Here is a 19,336-nt window from a genome sequence, read left to right as displayed (position 1 = left end):
GCTGAAACACCATAAAATTTGACAAATCAAGGACCATAATTCTGCTGAAAAAAACAAAAACAATTTGAAACAAGAGCTCGTCGAACACGAAATGCCCCCCTTGATGCATTCAGTAACTGCACAAGGAACAGAAATTATTATGCTCACTGTAAACAAAAGTTCTACCATTCTGGTTTAATCTGACCTTGACCTTTAACATATTAACCTAACAACTAACAGTGATCTTGGTGCCATCCACTGAGCCATTTTTGAATGTTCCAAATTTCAAGACTAGCTCAAAGTCAAAATCGATGTCAAATTTCATTTCAGTACAAAACAATGTGTATGTGGTCCAAATTTGAAAGCTGTGGCTTGAGAAATGTGAAAGCAGGTCACTAGATAAATTTCAAAGTCAAAGTTCATTTCGGTAGACAGAACTATGCATGTGCTTCAAAATCTGAAGGCTGTAGCTTGAGAAATGTGAAAGTAGGTAATAGATAAAAATCAATGTCAAATTTCAATTCAGAACACAAAAATATGCATGCGGTCCAAATTTGAAGCCTGTTGCTTCAGAAATGTGAAAGTAGGTCACTATGTCAACCTCAAGATCAAAGTTCATTTCGGTACACAAAACTATGCCTGTGGTTCAAATTTGAAGGCTGTAGCTTGAGAAATGTAAAAGTAGGTCACTAGGTCAAAATCAAGGTCAAATTTTATTTCGGAACACAAAACTATGCAAGTGGTCCAAATTTGAAGCCTGTACCTTCAGAAATGTGAAAGTAGGTCACTTGGTCAATCTCAAGATCAAAGTTCATTTCAGTAAACAAAACTATGCTAGTGGTTCAAATTTGAAGGCTGTAGCTTGAGAAATGTGAAAGTAGGTTATTAGGTCAAAATCAAGGTCAAATTTATTTTGGAACAAAAAACTATGCATGTGGTCCAAATTTGAATTAAAGTAGGTCACTAGGTCAAGATCAAGGTCAACTCATGTCAAGGTTCATCTTGCCACTCAAAACTATACATGTTCAAATTTGAATGATGTAAGTTATGGACATGAAGGTTTTAAGTTTTTCCCTATATAAGTCTATATGAACCATATGACCCCTGGGGCGGGGCCATATTTGACCCTAGAGGGATAATTTGAACAAACTTGGTAGAGAACCATTAAATGATGCTACATTACAAAATATCAAAGCCACAGACTTTGTGGTTTGGACAAGAAGATTTTTTAAAGTTTTTCCCTATATAAGTCTATGTAAACCATGTGACCCCCAGGGCGGAGCCATATTTGACCCTTGGGGAATAATTTGAACAATCTTAGTAGAGGACCACTAGATGATGTCATATACAAAATATTAAAGCCCTAGGCCCTGTGGTTTTGGAATAGAGGTTTTTCAAAGTTTTTTCCTATATAAGTCTATATAAACCATGTGACCCCCAGGGCGAGGCCATATTTGACCCCAGGGAAATAATCTGAACAATCTTGGTAGAGGACCTGTAGATTTTGCTACATACCAAATATCAATGCCCTAGGCCCTATGGTTTGGGACAAAAAGATCAGAACCCGTTTTAACTGTTCCTGGCCAATGTGACCTTGACCTCTGACCTAATGACCTCAAAATCAATAGGGATCATCTGCTGGTCATGGCCAACCTAACTATCAATTTTCCCGATACTAGGCCCAAGCCTTCTAGAGTTATTGCCTGGAAACCATTTTACTGTTCCTGGGCACTGTGACCTTGACCTTTGACATACTGACCTTAAAAAATCAATAGGGGTCATCTGCTGGTCATGACCAACTTTCCTATCAATATTCGTGACCTTAGGCCTAAGCGTTCTTGAGTTATCATCCAGAAACCGTTTTACTGTTCAGGGTCACTGTGACCTTGACCTTTAACATACTGATCTCAAAATCAATAGGGGTCATCTGCTGGTCATGACCAACCTCATTATCAACTTTCATGATCCAAGGCCCAAGTGTTCTTGAGTTATCATCCGGAAACCGTTTTACTATTCAGGGTCACTGTGACCTTGACCTTTGACATACAGACCTCAAAATCAATAGGGGTCCTCTGCTGGTGATGACCAACCTCCCTATCAACTTTCATGATCCTAGGCCCAAGCGTTCTTGAGTTATCATCTGGAAACGGATTGATCTACATTCCGACCGACCGACCGACAGACATCTGCAAAACAATATACCCCTCCTTTGAAGGGGGGCATAACCAGAACATGCCCACAATTTATCGTCACCTTAGCGCAGTCTACTCCAAATTTTACAAAAATCACATTTTTACATTTTTGGCTTCAAAAAAGACATATACATCAACTGAAAAAATATTGGATATTATGTCCAATGAAAAATAGTGACTTTGATAAAATTGCAAAAATGGTTTAACTCCACATGAATACCTGTTTAGTGCAAAATCCCAATAAAAGAGCTTACTGGGTTTTTGCTCTAAAAAATCTAAATTTTGAAAAAAATTCTATTATTTATTGGTGCAGAAATGGGTTAAGTGTACTTATTTTTGTTAAATTATTAACATTTTAGAGAATATCAGAAAGGATTTTAATATAATGTTACAGAATGAAACATGATAATAAATGGATAACAAGAGGGTCTTGATGACCCTATATTGCTCACCTGTCAAACCTGGCCTTGGAATCATCAAGATAAACATTCCGGACAAGTTTCATGAAGACAGGGTCATAAATGTGGCCTCTACAGTGTTAACAAGCTGTTCCTTTGAGTTGAGTGGTGAACTAGTTTTTTGACCTAGTTTCAGACTTGGCAAAAAATCATCAAGATAAACATTCTTACCAAGTTTCATAAAGATAGGGTCACAGATATGGCCTCTAGAGTGTTAATACCTTTGATTTAAGCGGGAGACCTAGTTTTTCTATCATGTTCACAAGGTAAAAATAACAAAATTTGACTCTTTCAGGGGTTAATCAGGGGCAGAAACTCCGGAATCTATGATTCGATCTGCCGGATTTGTCATGGAATCCAAGACCTATTGTTGTTAAAGTTATTTTGCAAGTTTGTATCAAATCAAATCATAAATAAAGTCTCTATATGGCTGCAAAAGCCAAAATAGCAATTTATGGCCCTTTAAGGGGCCATAACTCTGGAACCCATGATGGGATCTGGCCAGTTTTCGAAAGGAACCAAGATAACATTATGCCAATACAAGCTGTGTGCAAGTTTTATTAAAATCAATTGCAAAATGTGGTCTATCGTGTTCAAAAGCCAAAAATAACAAATTTTGGCCCTTTAAGGGGCCATAACTCTGGAACCCATGATGGGATCTGGCCAGTTTTCGAAAGAAACCGAGATAATATTATGCCAATACAAGTTGTGTGCAAGTTTTATTAAAATCAATTGCAAAATGTGGTCTATCGTGTTCAAAAGCCAAAAATGGCAAATTTTGGCCCTTTAAGGGGCCATAACTCTGGAACTCATAATGACATCTGGCTAGTCTTTGAAAGGAACCGAGATATTACGCCAATACAAGTTGTGTGCAAGTTTGATTATAATTGACTGCAAAATGTGGTCTCTATCGTGTTCACAAGAAATTGTGAACGGACGACGGATGGACGACAGACGGACGACGGACATAATGTGATCACAAAAGCTCACCCTGTCACTATGTGACAGGTGAGCTAAAAAGAGAAAGTGCAATAAAACTTTAACCAAGGTATGGATGCCGAAGGAAGCTGACGCTGAGCCTCTCTATATACTTTGTATAGTCAAGCTACAAAGGAAACAAAAGCAGAGTGATGTTAACAAATGGTGGATATTGTTCAAACGTTTATTTGTTATTACTTTATATGCAATCAAGATAAAGTATGTGCTAAAGGGTATTGTATGTAATGTTTTTAGCAAATAGTGATAAACTTCTAAGGACAGGTCATATAGCTACAACAGATGGCTTTTATGGAATACCAGCTCTCACATGAACAGGCTGAAACCGAGTTTTGAAACCAGTCTAAAACAAGTGTAACCAATGTAAACAGCTAATAGTGCCAAATTTCAAGAGTGGGTCATATGGTTATGAAGGATGGATCTTATGCTTGAGGAATAAAAAAATGTTTCATGGTTTTAAAACTGAATTTTGAGACCATTCTAAACATGTAATCATGCCATCAGTCAGTTTCAGAATCAATCTTTACAGAAACAACTAATCAGATGTTAGAGCCCTGAGAATGGTCTTCAAACTCTGTTTTAAAACCTACCACAGGTTTTCAGGAGGTTACTTATTATCAGCAACTTACAAACATTCAGTGTAACAATCAACTTTATCAATTAAACTATTTTCAAAATTAATAGAAGACAACCTAAAAGTTAACAAGAGGGTCATGATGACCCTATACTGCTCAACTGTTAAACTTGGCCTTGGAATCATCAAGATAAACATTCTCACTAAGTTTAGTGAAGACAGAGTTATAAATGTGGCCTCTAGAGTGTTAACAAGCTTTCCCGTTAATCTGAGTGGGTGACCTAGTTTTTGATCCCACATGACCCAGTTTCGAATTTGGCCTAGGAACCATCAAGATAAACATTCTGACCAAGTTTCATAAAGACAGGATCATAAATGTGGCCTTTGATTTGACCAGGTGACCTAGTTTTTGACCCCACATGACCCAATTTTGAACTTGGCCCAACAATCATCAAGATGAACATTCTGACCCAAGTTTCATGAAGATAGGGTCATAAATGTGGCCTCTACTGGTGTTAACAAGCTTTTCCTTTGATTTGACCTGGTGACCTAGTTTTTGACCCCACATGATCCAGTTTCAAACTTTGCCTAGAGATCATCAAGAAAAACATTCTGTGCAAGCTTGTGTCAAATCAAAGCATAAATGAAACCTCTATATGGCTGAAAGGGCCAGAATAGAAAATTTTGCTCCTTTCAGGGGCAGTAACTCTAAAATTCATATTGAAATCTAGCTGGTTTTCGAAAGGAACTGAGATCTTATTGTGACTTCAGTTGTGTGTAATTGTGGTTAAAATCGAATGTAAAATGTCACTTCTATCATGTTCACAAGGGAAAAATTTACAAATTCTGGCTCTTTCAGGGGTCAATTTGGGGCCTTAACTCAGGAACCTATGATTGGATCTAACATAATCATCATGGAATCCAAGATCTATTGTTGTTAAAGATATTTTGCAAGTTTGTACCAAATCCAACCATCTTTATGGCTGCAAAAGCCAAAATAGCAAATTTTAGCCATAACTCTGGAACCCATGATGGGATCTGCTGATATGGCCAGTTTTCGAAAGGAAACGAGATATTATGCCAATACAAGTTGTGTGCAAATTCGATTAAAATCAGTTGCAAAATGTGGTCTCTATCGTGTTCACAAAAAATTGTGGACGGACGAATGGACAATGGACAAAGGGTGATCACAAATGCTCACCCTGTCACTACATGACAACTGGGAGAAATTTGTACATTCTAGCCAAGTTTCCACTGATTTTTTTACTTCAACTTTTCTGGAAGAAGTGACTTTAATACCAAAAATGTTAGCTATTAATATCAGCATTAAATTTCTATGACATTTTGGACTTTTTATGTTTCAGTTAAAGAAATACCACTTATCTGTATATCTTATTGTTCAAAAGTTATAAAATGTTGACAATTTATTTAACAAAGCTCTCTAACCTAATAGTTATATATAAGTGCTCTTGAAAGGAAAAATGCGTGGAAGCGAGTATACCTTGGACTACATAGGGAGGGAAGTTGCTACCTGGAACAGCCTGCTGTGACTGGTTTGGAAAAATCTGAGACTGGAACCCAGACTGAAACAGAAAAGAAAAAGATTAAACACTTTCCTAATTTATGTCAATTTTATATATATATATATATATATATATATATATATATATATATATATATATATATATATACACACACAGGATTATTGTCCCAAAACTTTACCCTAGATGACAATTGGTCAGGACCGAATCTGACTATATACACACACAGGATTATTGTCCCAAAACTTTACCCTAGATGACAATTGGTCAGGACCGAATCTGACTTTGGTTCATCTTTTATTCTCAAGTAGGTTTCAAACTGCATTAACATAATATTTTTTAACTGTCTATGCCATATACATGAATTTAACTTAAAAACTAGAGTTGTCACAGAAGTGACGAATTATACCCCCACAACAGGCCTTGTCACAGAACTAAGCCAATGTCAAAGCAGAATTTGCTTGACCTATTGACCTCAAAATCAATAGGGGTCATCTGCTGGTCATGATCAAGCTCTCTATGAAGTTTCATGGTCGTCAGCCCAAGCGTTCTCAAGTTATTGTTCTGAAACGGTTTAAATGTTCCGGGTCACCCTGACCTTTGACCTTTTGAACTCAAGATCAATAGGGGCCATCTGCTGGTCATGACCAACGTCCCTGTTAAGATTCAAGATCCTAGGCCCAAGCATTCTGAAGTTATCGTCCGAAAACTGGTTAACTGTTCTGGCTCACTGTGAACTGTGCCTGTGACGTACTGACCTCAATATCAATAGGGGTCATCTGCCGGTCATGGCCAACCTCCTTATCAATTTTCACGATCCTAGGCCCAAGCGCTCTCAAGTTATCATCCAGAAACTGTTTAACTGTTTGGGGTCACTGTGACCTTGACCTTTGACTGACTGACCTCAATGTCAAACTTGACCTGTATTTTATCATGTAACACCTGTGTAGTGTACCAAACTTTATGATCCCAGCCCCAAGCGTTCTCAAGTTATCATCTGGAAACCGTTCAACTGTTCCGGGTCATTGTGAACTTGATCTTTTGACCTACTGACCTCAAAGTTGAACTTGACCTGTATTTCATGATGTTACACCTGTGTACAAAAATTTATGATCCTAGGCCAAAGCATTCTCAAGTTATCATTCGGAAAACATTTAACTGTTCAGGGTCATTGTAATCTTGACCTTTGACCAACTGACCTCAAAGTCGTAGACCTTATTTCATAATGTTACATCTGGGTACCAAAATGTATGATCTTAGGCCCAGGCATTCTCAAGTTATCATCTGGAAACCATTTAACTGTTCAGGGTCACTGTGACCTTGACCTTTGACCTACTGATCTCAAAGTCAAAACTGACCTGTATTTCCTGATGTTACACCTGTGTACAAAAAATTATTTAAATCTGTCAAGCCTTTCATGAGTTATTGTCCCGAAACCATGAAAATCAAAGGACCGACAGACCAACAGACAAGCGCACTCCTATATACACCCCAAATTTTGTTTTGTGGGGGCATAAAAATTATTGTTTCGAAATGTTCATTTTTCCTTGAGATATAATTTGGCTTTTGTTTCAAAAGTATATAAGACGTCATTTACATTACCTCATTAAATCTAAAACAACATGACTTAGATTCAATGTACTCTAGAAACTAACAAACTAGCTTAACCTTGAACAATCACAAAATATTCAACCTGTGAAGTTTGCATTTCTGTACTTCTGGAAAATTTTAATATATAACACATGGATTTTTTGACGGATGACTTATTTGTAATTAATATCAGTTATTTAAACTCTATAAAAGCAAAAAGGAGTAGTTTTTATTCAAACTGAAATTCTAGCTCTAGCATTTAGCATAAATTGTTGAAAAATAAGAAAAGAATACAAATGTATTTTGTTTGATACCTGCATCATGCTGGCCTGTTGTTGCTGCTGCTGTAGGAAATTTTGTTGAGGTTGAAATACTGCCATTTGTTGAGCACCAGGTATATCTGAAAAAAAAAAGAAAAACTGTTTTCTGGTGCTAGTTTACATTTATTTAAGAAATGAAATGATTTTTTTCGATGTTCATGCAAAATGAATGACAGAATAGAATCGGCAAATCCATGAATGTTCAATTTGTTTCATGTTTAATTTGCCGATTCTATTCTGTTGTTCATTTTGCATGAACACAGAAAAAAATAGTTTCATTTCTTATATTTACATTATATTTCCTTTCCATTTGTAAACTACATAACATTATGAATTGCGTATAATTTGTAGCATTTAACATTAAAATCAGCTTCCTGGCCATTCTGTTCACCAGACAGAACAACTGTGACATCATCCAAGGAACATTCTCCCTGACTTTACGCAGATGTCGTCAAAACAGCGGTTGGTTATCACTAAGCAGTGATGATGTAACTTTCGCGGCTTTCCTTTTGCTGTTCATACGAAATAAACGTCAAAAGTTTCAATGGAAATAGGGCGAATGTGAATATCTATGTATTACATGCATCACAGTTTTAATGAACATTACTAGTTGAAAAACACTTTCACGAAAAGCAATGTTTAAAGTTTATGAGCCCCCGATTCTTCAACATTACTTAATTTTACACATAATTTTTTCAACAGATATAAGTTATCAATCATGAACTGCAAGATTCAGTATTTTTGAAGATTTACATTGATGGTTATTTTTAACATGGTAACACACATTTATTTGATAACTACATAAAACAATAACAATAGATATTAATAAGTTAATATATAACTACAATGTACTATAATTTGTATTGTATGTACTCTTATTATGTCACCTAAAATATAGTTATCATTACTTACCATTATTATCATTGTTACTATAAACTGCATTAATAAGTTACATGTGCAAAACAAGAGGGTCATGATGACCCTGAATCACTCACCTGAGTAATATGAGCCACATGTTTGAAATGGCACACTGATGCTAAAATATTAGAAACTAGGTCAGACGGTCACATTCATGGTCACTGAAAGTCAGTTTTAAGATCGGAAAAACTGAACATGTCATGCCTCTTTTCATCCCAGGAGCACAATTTGAATAATCTTCATAGAGGACCATTAGATGACATCACATGCCAAATATCAAGGCTCTATGCCTTGCAGTTTTGGAAAGAAGATATTTAAAAAAAATTCCTATATAAGGCTATGTAAAACTTGAGACCCCCTGGGGCAGGGCCTCTTTTCACCCCAGGGTTTTATTTGATCAATTTTGGTGGAGGACCACAAAGCAATGCTACATACCAAATATCAAAGGCCTATTTTTTGTGGTTTTAGATAAGAAGATTTTTTAAAGTTTTTTCCTATATAAGTCTATATAAAACTTGTAACCCCCAGGGCGGGGCCTCTTTTCACCCCAGGGGCATAATTTAAAGAATCTTTATAGAGGACCATTAGTCGATGTCATAAGCCAAATATCAAGGCTCTATGCCTTGTGGTTTTGGACAAGAAGATTTTTAAAGTTTTTCCTTTTGGTTGCCATGGCAACCAGAGTTCTGCTTGGAATTCAAATCTTTAAACAATTTTGAAAGGGGGCCAGCCAAGGATCATTCCTGTGAAGTTTGGTGTAATTCTGCCCAGTGTTTTTCAATAAGAAGATTTTTTTTAGAAATTGTTTACAGACGCACGACGGACGACTGACGACGGACATTGAGCGGTCACAAAAGCTCATCGTGAGCCTTTGGCTCAGGTGAGCTAAAAATCCATCTGTCATATATTGAAATTTTCCAGAAATACAGAAATGCCAAACTACACAGATTGACTCACTTTGTAAGAATGCAGGTTGCGTAGGAACCTGACTTTGTATAGACGTCTGCTGGAACACTTGTTGTGGCTGACTAGGATGAGGAACTGCGGTAGGGGCAGCAACTTTTGGTACTGGTCTGTGAACTTCTTTTCTTACTGGTTCAGAGGCTACTGGCACTGGGGACTCCTGGAACATCAATTGCAGTATTCTAAGGAAGAAGTATACCTAGTGCATTTATCTACATTAGCTGCATTTTGCTACACTTAGCTGTATCCTGCCACATTTAACTGAATTTAGCATCATTTACCTGCATTTTGCTACATTTACCTTTATTTTTCTGCATTAGCTGCCTTTTGCTGCACTTTCCCACATTTAGCTGCTAAAATCGTAATACACGGAATGGCTAGCCTATAATATCAGTATATTTCAGACATGATTTTTCTTACAGTCGAGACTGCCTTAACGACCCCCTGAATTTAGTGACTCCCTGTCATATGCGACCCTATTTTATGCTCCAGACGCAATTTACTATAAAAATAGTCTGAATTAAGCAACCCCTTGACTTACTCCACAAGTGACTGTGAAATCAGGCTCCCGAATCAATTATTAGACCATTTTAAGCGACTTTGAGACGCTCCCTCCCAAGTTTGTACACAACAGCGTTACCGTTCGTTATCTCGCGTGAAGTTGTCTGAGGCGAGAACGGTTTTGTTTACAAAAAATGGCTGATGAAAAATGTAAAAAAGAACTGTTTTGACATTAGAACATCGTGTTAAGGCACTAGAATTGCTCGATCGGGGAAAACCAGCGTATAACGTCGCTGAAGAATTCGGAGTTGGGGCATAATTACCAATGTTCCCGGTGAAACAAAATGAAGGCGGGATTTAACAGGAAACGAGAATATCAACATGGTTTAAAGATGCATTCAATAAATGAATAAATATCACAGGACCATTAATACACAATGGAACAACTGAACATTAACCTCAGTGTGTAAATTGTTCATCTATATCTAATGGAACATTTATATTATAAAATCCCAATTACTGTCCGTCTTTATTCTCTTGCCAGATCATGAGCCTAAATTTTAATGAATGATGGAAACTATTTTTGATGTTTTATTTTATCAAAATGTAATCAAAGAAATAGTATTTAAACAGTTTTCACTCTTCCTTAAAAGATATCTGATAGACATGTACTTAATTGGAAAAATCAATCTGATATATGTATATACGAAACCAGCGTCAGCCGGTTAAGTGAGACTGTTTTAAGAGACTCCATGTCATATGTGACCTTTTTTGCTGCTTCCCAAAGTCAGTCTCATAAAACAGTCTCGGCTGTATGTTTTAGCCAAACCTATGGTAAAGAAATATTGTCCATAAACAAAGTAAAATTTTGTAAATTGGACAACAAAAGTCAGATATTGGTATCTGAATATGAGAGCTCTTCTTTTGCTTCATATTATGTTTCATCTCGCCTCCTACAAGTTTCTTGCATTTCTATTGGTCAATAGACGTCACATGGAGACAGTACATTTCAGATATGAATTTTGATTAAAACAAAATGGCTGCCGCATCGCTGGCATAATTGAATCAAGTCAGATTATTAATTCTAATATGGCTAACAATGCTTTAATCATCATAACGATGTTACGTTGATGTCATGTCAACGTGATATTTAGCGCCACGTACGAGAAATAGCGCTTTTAAATATCATGAAATATTTTACTTAATAACATGTTTTAAACGAAATGTCACATTGCACAACAGTTTTGATCAATATATACACATACTGAATTAGTTATCCGCTTTGCTGAATAATTCGCAATAATTTTCGCTCGAACTGAATTCTGCTGCAAGACATATTACCGTTACGGTCCTGGCGTGTTTTAACAAATACCTACTATTGGCGCCATGCTTGCGCGAAGAAACAGTTCCATCATATTTGATATAAATTTTACAATAAAGAACATATTAGAATTGAAATAATTTATAGCAAAACAGTGCTTGATTCCTATTTATACACTCGGGTGGTTATATGTCGTCCGAAATAATTTCACTCGGGCTGAGCCCTCGTGAAATTATTACGCCTGACGTATAACCACCCATCGTGTATAAATAGTGATAAAGCACTGTTTTACTATAAATTATTTCTTAATTAACTCCAGCTATAGATATCGTTTCCAAGAGTAAATTTAATATTTTCTTCCCATTTTCAATCTCCTACTGAGTTTAGGCTGGACAAAAGTTAGCCATAAAAGCGGAAATAGAAGAACAATAACTCATATGGGAGACATGGTAGTTGAAATCTTGTTTTTTAAATCAAAACAAAGGAGTTGACATATTTGTTACAAAGCAGTTTGTTGTAGCATCATTTAATCTACCTGCAAGATAAAGGACAGGATGAAAGCCGAAGTTTTAAGACATTTCTAATATCGTGAAATCTGACGATTTTCGAAAGGATGGAACAGAAAGCTTTTTTGTGTTTCTGATCTAAACCAGCTGGGCTTTTCATCCTTATAATAACAGAGGCCTATAATAGGCTACTTCCCATTCCAAAAATATACTACTTTTTCCCAACATTTGCAGAGATATTTCCCAAAATGCAAGGTAAGATTTCCCAAAATCATGCCAACAGATGGTTAAATTTTTGTTTACATTTTAGTATTTCTAGAGGAAGCATTTGTCTGTTTTTTGTTGTACTATAGCCTTATAGCACACAGAACCACGTGAAACGCATGACCAGTCTAATCCATCATGTTCCATGGCCTGGATTTTAGTCTGTGTTTCAGGGGAGATAAATTTAATTTGTCTTTCAGTGTTTACTTCCAGTCGACTATTTTCCCAAAATAGACAATTATCGCGCATAAATTTTCCAATTTGAAAGGCCAAGGCCTCTTCCCAATTTCTTGATGAAAAGCCCTGACCTGTTCATATTCTGTATAAATAAGCATTAGTGTCTTGTGATTCATTCAAAATACAAGTCATGGTGCATATTATGGCTGGTATTAATCAACTATAAACAAAACATGATGACCAAACAATTGACTGCAGGATTCCAGTCTGCACTGTAAGTAGATTTATTAATTTACAAAATGTTTTGATTGTATCATGGAAGTAAGTAGTCGGCAAGATAAAATTGTTTCACAGCTTGTTGGGATATACGCTGTCTCAAAATTCCATATCAGGCTCGAGCTTCACTCCCACCTGATATGGATTTCCTCGACAGCATATATCCCATATCCTGTCATCCACAAGCAGTGTAACTAATAATATCTGTACAGATATATTTTCTGTCATGAAGTGAAAGTTTCATGGTATTGATGATGGAAGATTGGCAAGGGATTTGTTAACTGATTAATGTGTACTTACAGGAACATGTTCATCTTCACTGTCAGGGTGAGCAGCTACAGCCCCCGATAATGGTAACATTGGCTTGCCCATCTTAGCCATACGAGAGATCAGTTTGGCTTTACTTGTATCCGGGGGTGGTGACTGAAAACAAATTTAAAACATACTTTGACCTTTACGTTCACCTGCTTCTCAGCAAGTGTAAACAAGCTATTTGCAAAACAAATCAGTTGAAATAAAGGACCAGATACATCTAAGACCAAATACAATACACACCAACTGTAAATAATCTAGATACATACAAAAATGCTTGCAGCTGGTAAAACAATATCAACACAAAAAAACTAATGTAGATATATTTTCACTTTAAAGGGAACATCACCATACTTTGGAAATAAGAAAAATCTCTACTAAAGCTAATGTTTTTCTCTAATTATTTAGAAAAAATACTTTAAATGCATTTTCATGCACAATTAATCATCTTAAAATCTGCCCAAGGAATCAAAACAAATACGCTAAATGGAAAATTAGCAAAAACCAAATTACATGGGTTAACTGCTCTGTTATAGATTTTGTCCTTTCTTTGACAGTAGAATCATCATCAAAATCATCAGCATCCCCTGTACCTGCGTGTGTTGTTGCAGGTGGTGGGGCTTGCATCGGCTGAGGTGGGGGCTGAGCTGGAGTGGGTGAGGACTCTCTACCAACTAGCTTCACCTACAAGAAACAAGAGCTGACCATAAGACAGCATGCTGCTTGACTCTGCATTAGAGCTTTGCCAGTAAAAAGTTTATAAAACTTAACCAAATCAAATGCCTGAAGGGCCTGAGTCGGCTAATGATTGATGTACTGACAGTATAGTCTAGCAGTTTCAGTTTGTTTTTAGTTTTTTTCCCCAACTAAAGAGAGATTTTGTTACAATAAATGAAATGAACATTCGGTCGATGCCTAGTAAAACTTTGATTGACATTATACAAGTATTTAAACCTAATATATTTCTCTAAAGTTGAAGAGTGGTTCGCAGAAATAAAAATGTTGAAAGTACAAACTACAATTTGACAGCTGACACTAAGATACTGCCCATGACTATATATATTTTTCCAGTAAACATTTGCCTCCATCATTGCCAAAAGAGGCAATTATCGGCTGGTATATATTTGCACATGATAAAATTTGAATATGACAATTTATATATTAAAATTTTACAGCGCAGATTGCCACATACAATTTGTAACGGATGGACGAAAGAACTGATATTTTACAGATATTATAATGGGCCTGGCGATAGCCTTGTCATATGTTAGGTATTGTTCAATCATATTATAAGTGATGTCAATTTAAAGTATACTTACTTTTGCGTTTAGAGATACATGTATGTAAATGTTGCTGAGCGTCAATATATAGTGTAACCGATATTAATAAATGCAGTTCTTTTTTAGTTAAAACTATCATTTATTCTATTTCAGACCTGTTAACCCCTTAAAAATCATGTCTGTAATCCCGAAGTCCATGCACTTTCAATTATCCATTTTGATTCATGTAGACAGACATGCCCAGACTGGTCAGAAAAATGTTTGAGCCATTTTACGTGGTCGGTAGCAGGGTGGGTGTGGGGAGGGGTGTTTCTTTCCGCTTTAAATTGCAGTCAGATTTTGAAATGGGCATTGCGGCAGGTGGTGAAAGGGCAAATGTATCAAACTGTAAAGTGGCAATATGGGGGAAGGGTGTGGGAGGATACCCCCTCCTGCAAGTAGGGTTTGGGGTATTACCACAAGAAAGTTTTGAATATGTAGACCCTTGATACAGCCTTTGTTGCGATTTTAACTGAAAATCTCAATTTTTAAATATTACCTAGATTCTTTCTAGTATTACAATATCAAAAGTATGACTGTCGCTTCATCTTTTTACTTTCAGATCATGCCTCAGGACTAGAATATGAGTCTGATATAGATTATATGTAGGTGTTATAAAAATAAATTCTAGAATCATTTCTTTTACAATAATATCTATCATGTATGTTACTTGAATGTTAAAATTTCATAACACAGCTCGATATTTACCCAAAATATTATATCCGGATACGATTACACTTTTCTCCAGTTTCAACAATATGTTTTACAAATTGTGATGATACGAAGACATTTAGCAGCAATTGGCAGTATCTGACATTGAAGTTTACGGTTAAATTACCTCTTATTTAAATCTTTTCATAAAAAAGTTGTTTCGTTTCGTCAAAGCAGCCAAACATAGACGATCTACTTTCGATTTCAAAAGCTACAAGAAAATACAATTTAATGTTTCGCCGATTTGTTTATTTCTCGAAAAATAAGAAATAAAATCATTTTTAATATCAGTAGTAACTAAACAAACCAGTAAGAGCTTCTTCTTCCGATAATTTATCCGTTTACTGACTGCAATATTCAACCCACGCAAAGTCGTAGAAGCGTTGTTATAAACAGGTCACGCGTGTTCGCCGACAAGTGTCCAGAATGTAGTTAGGATTCATCCGCGAAGTCTCGCGGATGAATTAACGTACTGCACATATCTTATTCGGGTCATTTAAAATAAAGCTGTCATAATTTAATTTCATCGATGTGGTAAACTCTTTGATAAGAGACATTCCAATGCTTTCAGAGGTACCCACTCAATAAAATACTAGCAGTATGTTCTGGAACTATATTTTGTCTTTTGCTGGATGTTACGCAAGCTTGGTAAACCTGTGCAATTCATAAAATGCACAGCGCAATAAATTTGTTATTTGCGCAATGATTTTAAAGATTATTTCTTGAAACGGACAGGGTAACAAATGGATAATTTGGCTAATAAGTTAATATGCAGTTTTTATTTGAATTTGTGAACATCATATTTGCTATTTTGTGACAAAAGGGCATAAAATTCGTCACCATAATCATATGTGCAAATGTATTACCAAATCCCGCAGAATCGTTATGCGTGTTTATGCTTAATGAGTTACCGCGGAAGAAAATACGTGGCTTTATTCGAGTATTGCACAATTACAAGTCATAAATATGACAGATTACATCGTATATTGGTCATAGCAAGTAGGATTGACATAAATGAACTTCATTCGATCAATGAACTCTCTGAAATTAGAGACAATCTAATGGAACTACATCGCTTCGCTGTGTTGTGAGGCCATTTAAGAATGAAAAATCGGGCGATAGCAAGGACTCGTCAAACGCTTGACAGCGTTTAGCCGACTCAAAAATTCTAAGTTAAACAAGAGCTCGTCGAACACGAAATGCCCCCCTTGATGCATTCAGTAATTGCACAAGGAACAGAAATTACATGCTCACTGTAAACAAAAGTTCTACCATTCTGGTTTAATCTGACCTTGACCTTTAACCTATTAACCTAACAAGAGATTACAGAGTGATCTTGGCACCATCCACTGAGCCATTTTTGAATGTTCCAAATTTCAAGACAAGCTCAAGGTCAAAATCAAGGTCAAATTTCATTTCGGTACAAAACAATGTGTATGTGGTCCAAATTTGAAAGCTGTGGCTTGAGAAATGTGAAAGCAGGTCACTAGATCAATTTCAAGGTCAAAGTTCATATCGGTAGACAGAACTATGCATGTGCTTCAAATCTGGAGGCTGTAGCTTGAAAAATGTAAAAGTAGGTACTTGGTAAAAATCAATGTCAAATTTCAATTCAGAACACAAAAATATGCAAGCGGTCCAAATTTGAAGCCTGTAGCTTCAGAAATGTGAAAGTAGGTCACTAGGTCAATCTCAAAATCAAAGTTCATTTTGGTACACAAAACTATGCATGTGGTTCAAATTTGAAGGCTGTTGCTTGAGAAATGTGAAAGTAGGCCACTAGGTCAAAATCAAGGTCAAATTTATTTCGGAACACAAAACTATGCAAGTGGTCCAAATTTGAAGCCTGTACCTTCAGAAATGTGAAAGTAGGTCACTAGGTCAATCCCAAGATCAAAGTTCATTTCGGTACACAAAACTATGCATGTGGTTCATATTTGAAGGCTGTACCTGGAGAAATGTGAAAGTAGGTCACTAGGTCAAAATCAAGGTCAAATTTTATTTTGGAACACAAAACCATGCAAGTGGTCCAAATTTGAAGCCTGTAGCTTCAGAAATGTGAAAGTAGGTCACTAGGTCAATCTCAAGATCAAAGTTCATTGCAGTACACAAAACTATGCTTGTGGTTCAAATTTGAAGGCTGTACCTTGAGAAATGTGAAAGTAGGTCACTAGGTCAAAATCAAGGTCAAATTTTATTTTGGAACAAAAAACTATGCATGTGGTCCAAATTTGAAGGGTGTAGCTAAAGAAATGTGAAAGTAGGTCACTAGGTCAAGATCAAGGTCAACTCATGTCAAGGTTTATCTTGCCACCCAAAACTATACATGTGGTCCAAATTTGAATGATGTAAGTTATGGACATGAAGATTCTAAGTTTTTCCCTATATAAGACTATAATTATGAACCATATGACCCCTAGGGCGAGGCCATATTTGACCCTAGAGAGATAATTTGAACAAACTTGGTAGAGAACCTATCAACTTTTATTATCCTAGGCCCAAGCGTTCTTGAGTTATCATCCAGAAACCGTTTTACTATTCAGGGTCACTGTGACCTTGACCTTTGACATACAGATCTCAAAATCAATAGGGGTCATCTGCTGGTGATGACCAACCTCCCTATCAACTTTCATGATCCTAGGCCCAAGCGTTCTTGAGTTATCATCCGGAAACGGATTGGTCTACATTCTGACCAACCGACCTACCGACATCTACAAAACAATATACCCCTCCTTCTTCAAAGGGGGGCATAAAAAGGGACATAACCCTGTCAAAATTCATATCAGTTATGGGGATTGTTTCTCCTGGTGTAGACTTTGATGGTAAATAACTATTTTAAGTTTCAAGTCAATAGATTTGATAGTAACAGAGATATTTGACTTTATCAAAAATTTTAACCAATGGCGACATCAACACCAACGCCCGGGCAAGTGCAATAGCTCTACTTTTTCTCAGAAAAGTCGAGCTAAAAATGGTACATAACATATATGCATAAATGATCTTCAATGGATAAAGGGTGGTTAGTGTAAACTTATAAGCCATTAAATTTTTCAAATTAAGACTGGACTCAGTTGTGCAGTGGTAAGACACCAGACAATGAAACCAAGGGTTCGGAGTTTGGTACCCTGCTCTTTCAACTAACATTCTTTCAAGTAAAAGTCCTCTGTTTCAAAATGGAATGCTAAAGAACCAGGAAAGCTTCAAAGTTTCTGGAACTGCAGCTTTCATTTTTGCAAAAACAACTGGAGCTATCACTGAAGGTGATGAATGTAAGAAGCGGTACAATATGGCTGTTTAAGGCAGGTGGATGCTTAAGACAACTTGAAATTAAAACAGAAAGTCGATTTGAGAATTTAGCTGGATGGCTGCTTATGGCAAGTGGTTGCTTAACACAGGTGACCGCTTAGGCATGTATATCTGTATGCATAAGTTTTGCATCTGAAATACTGCGCAATTTCAAGAGCGCAATATTATTAAACTAAAGAATGAGTACATATTTCTAGCTAATAAATAATCTTTTTTATTAATGGGTATCTTAACATGAATTTTATATAAATTATATCAATCTGTTCTTTAGTCTACAAAATTAAATACATTATTGTAAATGTTATGATACAAATGAAACTAGGTCAATCCCAAGATCAAAGTTCATTTCGGTACACAAAACTATGCATGTGGTTCATATTTGAAGGCTGTACCTGGAGAAATGTGAAAGTAGGTCACTAGGTCAAAATCAAGGTCAAATTTTATTTTGGAACACAAAACCATGCAAGTGGTCCAAATTTGAAGCCTGTAGCTTCAGAAATGTGAAAGTAGGTCACTAGGTCAATCTCAAGATCAAAGTTCATTGCAGTACACAAAACTATGCTTGTGGTTCAAATTTGAAGGCTGTACCTTGAGAAATGTGAAAGTAGGTCACTAGGTCAAAATCAAGGTCAAATTTTATTTTGGAACAAAAAACTATGCATGTGGTCCAAATTTGAAGGGTGTAGCTAAAGAAATGTGAAAGTAGGTCACTAGGTCAAGATCAAGGTCAACTCATGTCAAGGTTTATCTTGCCACCCAAAACTATACATGTGGTCCAAATTTGAATGATGTAAGTTATGGACATGAAGATTCTAAGTTTTTCCCTATATAAGACTATAATTATGAACCATATGACCCCTAGGGCGAGGCCATATTTGACCCTAGAGAGATAATTTGAACAAACTTGGTAGAGAACCACTAAATGATGCTACATTACAAAATATCAAAGCCATAGTCTTTGTGGTTGGGACAAGAAGATTTTCAAAGTTTTTCCCTATATAAGTCTATGTAAACTATGTGACCCCCAGGGCGAAGCCATATCTGAGGACCACTAGATGATGTCATAAACAAAATATCAAAACCCTAGGCCCTGTGGTTTTGGACAAGAGGTT

At 36.3% G+C, this 19,336-nt stretch overlaps 1 protein-coding gene across 3 annotated transcripts in view; it reads right to left on the bottom strand.

Annotated features, from left to right (window-relative positions):
* The window catches only part of LOC123563978 (FK506-binding protein 15-like), a 241,413-nt gene that overhangs the window by 143,169 nt on the left and 78,908 nt on the right, over window positions 1-19,336 (bottom strand). For 2 of the 3 annotated variants that reach the window (XM_053524018.1, XM_053524016.1), the window contains exons 9-13: window positions 13,402-13,572; window positions 12,877-12,999; window positions 9,526-9,691; window positions 7,645-7,730; window positions 5,701-5,782 (exon numbers count right to left, since the gene is read on the bottom strand). In XM_053524018.1, the coding sequence (XP_053379993.1) occupies window positions 5,701-5,782; window positions 7,645-7,730; window positions 9,526-9,691; window positions 12,877-12,999; window positions 13,402-13,572 (628 nt within the window). The remainder of the gene's footprint in view (window positions 1-5,700; window positions 5,783-7,644; window positions 7,731-9,525; window positions 9,692-12,876; window positions 13,000-13,401; window positions 13,573-19,336) is intronic. The other variant, XM_053524017.1, reaches the window with a different exon arrangement.

Source organism: Mercenaria mercenaria, chromosome 15, assembly GCF_021730395.1.
Source record: "Mercenaria mercenaria strain notata chromosome 15, MADL_Memer_1, whole genome shotgun sequence".
Classification (NCBI taxonomy): domain Eukaryota; kingdom Metazoa; phylum Mollusca; class Bivalvia; order Venerida; family Veneridae; genus Mercenaria; species Mercenaria mercenaria.
This window is presented reverse-complemented; position numbering and strand designations above follow the sequence as displayed.